The 9,236-nt window shown below is 47.9% G+C and overlaps 4 protein-coding genes across 4 annotated transcripts in view; 2 read left to right on the top strand and 2 right to left on the bottom strand.

The window, feature by feature from the left end:
• Positions 1-669, bottom strand: part of VE01_01207 (uncharacterized protein) — a gene marked incomplete at its 3' end in the record, with an annotated part of 1,085 nt that extends 416 nt beyond the window's left edge. Inside the window, exon 1 of the mRNA XM_018270733.2 lies at positions 74-669. Coding sequence (XP_018134404.1) covers positions 74-595 — 522 coding nt within the window. The 5' untranslated portion in view covers positions 596-669. The remainder of the gene's footprint in view (positions 1-73) is intronic.
• A 1,730-nt stretch (positions 670-2,399) lies between these two features.
• Positions 2,400-3,099, top strand: VE01_01206 (uncharacterized protein; the record flags this gene model as incomplete). Its single annotated transcript, XM_018270732.2, has 2 exons — positions 2,400-2,939; positions 2,989-3,099. 2 exons carry the CDS (start codon positions 2,400-2,402, stop codon positions 3,022-3,024), a joined length of 576 nt encoding a protein of 191 aa, XP_018134330.1. The 3' UTR covers positions 3,025-3,099.
• Positions 3,100-3,750: 651 nt separating this feature from the next.
• VE01_01205 (uncharacterized protein) lies at positions 3,751-4,613 on the top strand. Its single transcript, XM_018270731.2, has one exon. It carries the CDS (start codon positions 3,942-3,944, stop codon positions 4,521-4,523), a length of 582 nt encoding a protein of 193 aa, XP_018134329.2. The 5' UTR covers positions 3,751-3,941; the 3' UTR covers positions 4,524-4,613.
• A 52-nt stretch (positions 4,614-4,665) lies between these two features.
• Positions 4,666-9,095, bottom strand: VE01_01204 (uncharacterized protein). The gene is made up of 2 exons (XM_018270730.2): positions 7,780-9,095; positions 4,666-7,712 (listed from the first exon to the last, which is right to left on the bottom strand). The coding sequence occupies exons 1-2, from the start codon at positions 7,967-7,969 to the stop codon at positions 4,789-4,791; spliced, it is 3,114 nt and encodes a 1,037-aa protein (XP_018134328.1). The 5' UTR covers positions 7,970-9,095; the 3' UTR covers positions 4,666-4,788.
• Between the last annotated feature and the right edge of the window lie 141 nt (positions 9,096-9,236).

Raw genomic sequence — 9,236 nt, 5'->3', positions numbered from 1 at the left:
GATTGCTGCTTGATTGCTTAGGGGCTGAAGCCGCTGGGACGGAGTAGAGGATGCATTTGACTGCATTGTTCACCATGCCGAAGACGACGGACTGGCAAGATGCATTAGCGGTGCATTTGGCCTGGCATGCTTTGGCGGTGGTGATGTCGCTTGGTTGAGAAAGGGGTTTGGCGTTTCCGGTAGGGCCAGTTGGTGCAGAGCCACAGGTTGCTCGAATGGCGAGTTTCCCACCTGTTTTAGCGCCTGTTGGGTTGGATGCCGTGGGAACGACTGCTGGGACGGAGCCGCATGACTTATCGTAGGCGATGAGATTGCTGCTTGATTGCTTAGGGGCTGAAGCCGCTGGGACGGAGTAGAGGATGCATTTGACTGCATTGTTCACCATGCCGAAGACGAAGGATTGGCAAGATGCATTAGCTGTGCAATTAGCCTGGCATGCTTTGGCGGTGGTGATACCGCTTGGTTGGGAAAGGGGTTGTTGGCTGCCATTGCCGGTTGGTGCGCCACCGCAGGTGCTGCGGAGTTGGAGGGGAGAACTGGAAACTGTCGCTAGGAGGGCCGAGGCGGTGATCAGGACGGTGGTGAATGAGTGCATTTTGATAGCGTATAATGTGAAAACGAGTGGCGAAGTAATTGAAAGTTAGGAAAGCTAGGCAATGAAAAGCTGAGTAGGAAAGTGATGATGGTGGTGAGGGTGACGAAGATAAACTTTGGGAAACTCCATCCTGTCTTTATAGATTTCTTCCCATGATTGACTATCATAAGGGCGTACAGAATAACATCGCCGCATTTCCAATGTGTCTAATTTGAGAATATTACTCCGCCTCGAATGCTGACGCCTAAGGGGTTCGTGGACGGTGGAAACGTGTGTAGTGGACGACAAACGTACAAGGAAGTCTTTTTATGAGACCAGGAATATTTCCCAATTACGTTCGAGAGTTTGGTGCTAAGCGTGCTAAGCCTTGAAGACGTCGTTGGCATAAGTCCCTTGAAACCTAAGATGATCACACACCACGTAAGTCATATAGTAATGCGAACAAACTATAATAACGATAAAGCAACGTAACCGAAAGTGAACTGAAACACTGTCGTCACCTAGAGAAGAAATCGGGTCTGGGACATCGGGATACGATGGAAAATAACTTGGAAAATCCTCGCCTCACATGACCTTACTCCTGAACCAGGTTGAGAAATGAGTCGTCCCCTTAACTGGTCCAACACATGAGGTCCCATGTTTCAGCTGATCAGGGGGACACGATTGAAGCTGCTATTCTAGACAACGCTTTTGTATACAAATCTTATGCATCTTCTCAGTTGGGCAGCCGGTACGATTCATTGGCGATGTCAACCAACTGATATTTCAATGGATCGCTTCAATGAGTGTATATTGTCTGGAGAGCAGCGTCCTGAGCCAGCGCAGGATGTTGCACTCAGTGAGTAAACTAAGCCTAAATAGTGCTATATTTGAGACTGCTATATGATAATAACTAGCACGTGACATGAACAGCTTCAGTCCCAACTGAGACATTTCGATTATGGCAGGTATACGCGTCTTTCAGCACCTGCTCTACTGATTCTGCTTGAAGATGCTGCAGGGAGTTTATGAAACAAACAAATCCCAAATGAAGAGTCACTAAAAACTCAATTGCAAAAGAACACGTCTAGGGAAGTTTCCCACAGCTCCTCCAGAGATAACTTTCTCAACAACTTATTTCAATAACTTAAAGAAAGTCACTGGTGCTTAGTCAACTTTAAGGACAATTAAAATGCTTTGAGATGCCTCGATTGAGAATTTAGGCATCATTTGGATCAGCATATCTCTACTATAGCTCATACTAGAATACTAGAACGGATTTTGGAAACTTCAAGCCGGCTTTTCAGGTGTTTCTGTTGGTGTGACTCAAGGCTCAAGCAGGTCGACCGCAGGCATCGTTTCGGCATCTTTGTATCGTCGCCTCTAGCATGTATTCTATTAGCGGGACACTCAAACAGATCCGGCTTTCAGACCGCACTCTGTTGCTGGAATCAGATGAAGTTCAGGATGTTCGGGCTTGCAAACTACACATTCCAAACAGAGCACGTAAGCTTGTGTAGGAGAATGTTCACTTTTTCAGGATCTAACGATATTCCAAGAGACACGTACGTAATTGGCTCTCATGTTGTATCAACTCTTTCAAGGAGAGACATCCAGCCAACAAAACAATTCATAAGGACATACATATATGAGGCTTGCCTTCCTTTCTTTTTACTAAATCGGCAACCTTCATTACTTCTCATCTTCTTTCAATATATTTTCAAATCTACTTCTTATCAGCCGGTCTGATAATAATCACAAAATCCCTAAGCAACTTTGAACTATCACTTATTACCTCGCCAACTCTTCCAATCACATCTCAAAAATGCAACTGCAAGCCAGCCACGCTTCCCTCGTCGTCCTCCTCATAACAGCTTTCACCGCCAATGGTTTTCCTGTCCAGAACACGAAGTTTGACCTTTCTATTCAAGCAATTCCACCACCCCAAGAAGTTCCAGGCCAACCCCCACGGAACAATAATCAGCGTCTCAACAATAGACAGAATCGTGAAACGGGCGGGACTCCTCCTACACCACCTCTTCCTCCTCCATCGCCACAGAGAAATCAGGGCCGAGATATGGTAGAGAGGCAGAATGGCGGCCCGGGTGGAAACAACAGAGGAGGCAACCAGGAGAATACACCCCGTCCTGCTCACACACCACCTGGTAATGGGGGGCAGCAAAATGGTGCCAATCAGCAGAATACACCCACTCCTCCACAGAGAAATCAGGGCCGAGATATGGTAGAGAGGCAGAATGGCGGCCCGGGTGGAAATAACAGAGGAGGCAACCAGGGGAATACCCCCCCCCCTCCTCCCCCACCACCTGGTGATGGGGGGCAGCAAAATATTGCCAATCAGGCTGGTGTAAGTTTAGCCACATTCCACTTTGTAGATCAGAATTGACAATCCATAGGCTGGAGGGCAGAATACAGGCGGCGGGGGAAATTAGGCATAGGGACTTCAGATCTATCTTGGCTTCCTCTCGGATGCTGCGAGACTTGGGGTTGAAAGCAGATGGCAGGGCAAGTTTACTCTATTTTCCGAGCTGAATATCTTACATTAGTATCATGATAGTATAAATTGCTTGATAACCTAAGATCATGCTAAATATCAATGCCTGCACCTGTAGTCTCTTCGTGTAATTATCGTGACTTTGATGATTCAGTTAACTTAAACGTATTTGAGAAAGCCCCAAATTCCAACTGCTTTACTATACTGTTGTGGATTGATTAATAACGCTATAGTACTATTACACGTGAAATAGTCATCTATAATCTTTTTATACTCTTCGTGGGAACCTATCATCCATTGGACTCCTCGTCCATTAGGTGGTGCTGCCATTAAACTGCCGATCCTTCTACTAGGATGAGGACTTTTTCGTGGTCGGTCGTCACTGAGATGGAATTGTATATAGTCCCCGACACAACAAGAACATTCACATACGACCATAGACTCAAGAGAATTGGGCATCCCGTCCGCTCTGCCATACACAAGCTTGAGATCGGTGGATTAGTAGTTGGGTGGGTGACCACCAGCGAATACCCACTGTTGTATGTTTTTTTGCCTCATTTTGTTTTTGCCGCTTTGGATGTTGGATTTTGGCCCCTGAAGTTAAATATCTAGGGGTGAGAAGGAGAAGAAGAAAGGGTGGGATGGGTTGGGCTGGGCTGATGTGTTTTCGCCCCCTACGACTACATCCGCACCTCAACCATCGCCCTTATTGAGCATGATAATGTACGCACCACACTTACGCCCTTCGTCCCCAATGCCCGTGTCCTTGAACTTGCCTGCGGCTCAGGATTCTACACCTACGATCTACTCCAATGGGGCGCTAGTTCTGTCGTCGGCCTTGACATCTCAGCCGTGATGATGGATAAAGCACGAAGCGTGGGTGAGGAGACGGGTGTAGGGGAAAGGGTTGCATTTATCCAGGCTGATTGTGCGGTTCCGAAGGTCTACGGGGAGGGGGAGTTTGATATCGTTTTTGGAGCTTGGTTGCTTAACTATGCTTCTGATCGCGAGGGGTTGGTTCAGATGTTTCGGAATGTTGCGGTGAATCTGAAGGAGGGGGGGAAGTTTGTGTCAATTACTGTTCCGCCTTCCGAAAATCCGATTGATTCGCTCAACGCTGAGGCGACTGCTCGACCTGAGCCTGAGGGATCGGGGTATTTGATGTATAGGCATATCAGGGATGTCGAAGATGGGATTTTCTTCGGGGTGCATGGTAAGACGCCTGTTGGGAAGCTGTACTCTGAATGCTACCATCTGAGGAAAGAGGTGTATGAGGAGGCAGCGAGGGAGGCTGGGTTGAAGGGCACGTTGGAGTGGGGGGTGACGGATGTTCCAGAGAGTTTCTTGAGGGAGGACGCACCGGGAGGTGCAACTTTGCGGGAGTTGGAGACTTACAGGAGTATTCCAGCTTATGGGGTACTAGTTATTACCAAGTAAGATCTTTAAAACCCGCGGCGTGGCTGTAGAGACATAAAACTCGTAATCTCTAGTTCCTCCTACAATGATCTGAGTCTGCCCTTGCCGAACTGGGTTCAAAATGGTGGTAGTGGAGTAAAATGAAATAAAATACTAAATTATATCTGTAACGTATCATAGTGAGTAGAGGTCCTCCAGGGTCCCAAATTCCAATAGCCCATTCATTTCCCTCGTTTCCATCGTATACCCATCATTCGTGTTCAAGGCCATTTGAATTCCAATTTCGTTAATTACTCACGGCTCCCAAGCTGCCTTTCATCCCAATGACGACTTTCTTGTTGCCGTCTTCATTATCACTTTCCTCAGCCAAGTTTTTGGTTGCATCCATGGCACTATCGTCGACATCCAAACTCGCCTCGCCATCTTCCCAAGTCCGAGGTCTGATGACCCGAATGCTGACTTCCAACTCTTGAGGATCTTCCTCTTTGGCCTCAGTCTTGCTAGCTGTCTCCTGTGGTTTGTCTTCCGTGACTATTTCTGTCGTTTCTAGTTTCTCTTCTTTCGTCTTACCTGAAGCATCCTCAGCATCCTTTGTGGCTGATTCTGTCTTCTGAGTCAATTCTGCTGGTCCTTCAACCTTCTCTTCGTCCCCTTTCGCTTTATCTTCTAACTTTACAGCTGCCACCTCTTTCTTGCCACTGTCCACCTTGACCTCTTCGGAGCCTGCCGAACCTCCCACTTCCACTTCATCTTCCTTCTCAACCTCTTTAGCTTTAGCATAAACCCTCAATCCGACAACCGCAACCGCATTCCACGGATCCTTCTCAAACTCGTCTTCACTCTCGTCATCGGCGGCTTTCTTATCTTTTTTCTCTTCCTTCGTCACGGGCGTTGGCAATTTTGCCTTCTCAATCTCTGCATCTATGGTCGAGTCGCTCACCGAGCTCACACAACTATCCGTGTCACTGTCATCTGAGTCGTAGATCGGAGCTTCACGTCTGTTGAGTTTGTCACGGGGGGCGGATCTAGCATGGTTGAGTGGGGAGATTCCGCGATCAGCATTCTTGCCAGTTGAACGGGCAGAACGAGAACTATCGCCCGTGGCGGCAGCTAACTGATCTAGTGCGGCTTCTGTAATAGCTTGACGGGTGCTACTAGAAGCTGGCGTTTGGCTGTGTGTTGAATCGGCACCTTCAGCGGCTGGCTCCTTATTCTTTAATGCCTTCGCCTCCGGCTTCTCCTCTGAACGCTTCTCTGCATCTGCATTCTCAGAAATTGCTTTCTCAGAGCCTGATTTCTCCGTGTCTGTTTTCTCTGTGTCTGCCATATCTGTATCAGCTTTCTCAGACTCTGCCTTTTCTGCACCCGTCTCTGCTGCTGCTTCTTCTTCAGGCTTCTTAGCTTCTCCTTCTAGCTTCTTCTTGTCGGCTTCCTTCTTTTCTCTCGCCTCCGCTCTAGCTTTAGCCTTGTTCTGGCGAGCCCTCTCTCTTTTCGCAGTCTTAGCTTCGCTGCGATTTTTCTTTTTCTTCTTTTCCGTCAGCTTATCCTTGATTTCTTTGCGCTCCTTGGCTTTAGCCCTAGCTTCTGCCTTCTCCCGGGACTTTTTGTCTTCTTCGGATTCTTCCACATGACCCTTAGCATGCGCCAGATCGTAGGCAAGGCCAATGCGAAGAAGCTTATCTCGGCGATCTTTCGCATTGTCGCGGATAACAGTGTGGGCTGGCAGTGCGGTAAAGTCACGCTTGGCAGTGATCTTGACAAGAACCAAATACTCACCAGCCTCGTCAAGATCAAGCTCAGCAGCAACGGACCGCTTCATGCAGTAGTTGGTGTGTGAACGTATAATATAATCTTCTTCGCCAGCCTTGTGGATGCGAAACGAGAGTTCAAAGGTGTACTGACCCTCGAGGCCTCTGAAATAGCGACCATCGAGTTGGTTTAGGACGACCACGACGGACGCCGGCTTATTAATGGTAAATGCGAATTTGGTGGAGTTATAGTCCACCGACCATGGAATCGTCAGACTCGTCCATTGATGCGTGACTTTCCAGTCATCTGTGAACAGCCTTGTCCGATCAAAAGTTTGATATTTCTTTAGAAAGTCATCGTAGCTAATCCAGAACGCGCCGTCGTCACCGAACCTGTGGTTTAACTTCATCATCCATTCCGGTGTCCATTCTTTGCTCCCATCGGACCAAGGCCCCGTCCATTCTCCTTTGCCCCAAGGGTTCTTGAGAAGTAAGAGTCGTTGGCCATCCATTTCAACAGCTCGCATAATCGAATAAGCGTGGCCCTCGATGATACCTTTACGCTCCCCCCAGCCGGCAAAGAGGCATGAGGAGCAGCCGAATAGGAACTCTTCGTTGACCCTAAGAAGCTCATTCGTCCAAAATGCATTCTTGTCCAGGATATCTGTTGAAAAGAGCTCCATCGTAACGCCGCCAGTTAGATCTTCAATACCTTCACCAGTATATCCCCCATCAATAGTTGCAAAATCGCCATGTGCTTTCGCGTATGCTTTCTCCAGAAGCGGCAGCCAAGTCTCGTTCGGGTCTTCACACTGTGCGAAGTATAACGCTCCTGAGTTGGTCTGATACACCTTTTTATATTCATCCTCCGAGCTCACTCTCTCACGGTCTTCCCACAATAGTCTTTCAAGAATGCTTTCGTCATAATCTGGTTTAGTCAAGTACAGCTTATCGTCGATTATCTCAGATCTCCACTCGGAGTCTCTGTAAAATACAAATCCATACACTCCAACGGCTTCATCTCGGGCCACACAAACCCTTTCTATCAACCCCTTCTTATTCGACAATGTACATAGACCAGCCAATAACCAGCAATCGCCATCTTGGCCCTGTCTGATATCTTTGGCTTCAGGACCATTGATGAAGAATTGGGGATTCTCAAAAATATCTCCTACCCTCTTCACACTTTTTGGCCTGAATATTGATTTCTCTCGATTCGGTGTCTTCAACGTTTCAAGGCAGTCACGCTTGCCCCATTTCAGGTCAAACTCGATATCGAAATGTGGATCTCTGTATTTTTGATTTGCCCGCCGGCACTCCTTCACAATTTTGGCAACCTTGAGCTTGCATGTTCGAACGGCCTCTTCGTAAGATGCCGAGGATGATAGGCTCGTTATGGTCCCTTTTGGAGCAGACTCGCCGACCTTCTTGGCGTACGAGTCAGCCGGCAGGATCGTGGTTGCTAAGAATAACGAAGTTAGTTCTGTATCAACAACATATGCACGCGGCTTTCATTATTTCTTGCGTACCTTTTCCCGGCGTTTTCGTATTGAATTTGGTCCAAAACTCGTCAATAATTTCCTGCGGTGCTTGCTTTTTTGACTTTCTAGTCGTCGTTGTCGTCGAAGCTTTAGGTGTGACCGATTCAGACGAGTCCCCATGGCATCGGCTTATCATTGTTCGCACGTCCTCCACGTCTGGTCCTGAGAAGGTGGCCATGATTTGGGTTCCAATGTGACAGATATGAAGGGATAGAAAAAAGAGATAACAATAATTATAGGTTTGAAAGAAAGGAACGAGCAGATATCACCCAAACAGCTACAGTAGATATAGCCCTTGGAAACGACGAGACGAAGGCAGCAGGGCTAGGCATGCGATAATGAAGGAGAGACGAGGCTCATGAAACCGACGGATGGTGAGCAGCTCTGGTCCTGCGGCTATTCAGGTTCATTGGTCTGGTAATAAGCCAACATCCTGTCACAGAAACAAATGAGGCGCCAGCCGCAGTCTACTGACCTACGCTACCTCCATTGTGTGACTATTATAGGCCGCCTTGTGTATTACGATCCAATAAGTGTGCGACACGGTGTGCACTGGCCGTAAGATCCCTCCCATAGTTGCCTGACGGTTTCGGGGTCGCGGAACGGTGAGTATGTGCATATCTTGTGTCGAGTCGAAGACACCGCTTAGCTGTCGCGCCATGCAGCGTGTCCGCGATAAATAGACTGGTCATAAATAACATCAGGGGATTTTGCAACGAACTCAAAGCCCAAGAATACACCCCAAACTGGAAGGAGGGTTGAATAACCGTTTCTGAAATTGCACACCGAAGCCAAATGCCAAAGAAGGCTGAGAGGCTCCAACTAGCTCTTCTGCCTGGGGAGTAACACATGACGGGGCTCAGCAGTTGTTCCCCCACCAACTCTGCATTTCAAGGCTGACGGCAGTTCGTATGTCGCGACTGTCTATCTATCAGCAGACACCAAATGGGATTCCTAACAAAAATGCAAGGTGGCTCAAGGTGGAATGCATGCCAGTGGACTCCACAAGTAGGATGCAAATGTAACGTCGACGAAGGTAGGGAATTGCGAATTAGAGTCCGGTACCGGGACGACCCGAAACAATCTCAATAATGCTGCGTATATTCCAGCATTTCTAGGAAAATTTAAACAAAGCAATGTGCACAATGTTGTAGCTCCCAACCTGTCATATGAGTACCATTCTGCAATGGCAGTGAAGGCTCGTAGAAGCACAAATTCAGTTGTTTTGGACCAGAAAAGGGGATTGGAAGTACTCCATGTCTCCTCACCCGTTCAGCTGGAGACATGGCCAACAAGACCCTGCGTTAACTAATCAAAAGAAGTACTATGAGGTAGATCAGCCACTGAGCTGATGCGATAAGATGCAACTTAGGCTAGTGGCTGGTAGCCAAGGCCGAATAAAGGGCGTTATTTATTCCGGCGTGCAGCCCCGAATGAAACATCAC

The sequence above is a fragment of the Pseudogymnoascus verrucosus genome (genome assembly GCF_001662655.1).
Source record: "Pseudogymnoascus verrucosus strain UAMH 10579 unplaced genomic scaffold scaffold_3, whole genome shotgun sequence".
NCBI lineage: Eukaryota > Fungi > Ascomycota > Leotiomycetes > Thelebolales > Thelebolaceae > Pseudogymnoascus > Pseudogymnoascus verrucosus.
The sequence above is the reverse complement of the archived record's forward strand: the minus strand, read 5'-3'. Positions and strand labels throughout refer to the sequence as shown.

Excerpts from the sequence above, each read along its gene's own strand:
- VE01_01204 (XM_018270730.2), bottom strand. The coding sequence starts at position 7,969 with ATGGCCACCTTCTCAGGACCAGACGTGGAGGACGTGCGAACAATGATA. Across the intron at positions 7,713-7,779 it reads TACGAAAACGCCGGGAAAAG|CAACCACGATCCTGCCGGCT; the intron begins GTACGCAAGAAA and ends CGTTATTCTTAG.
- VE01_01205 (XM_018270731.2), top strand. The coding sequence starts at position 3,942 with ATGATGGATAAAGCACGAAGCGTGGGTGAGGAGACGGGTGTAGGGGAA.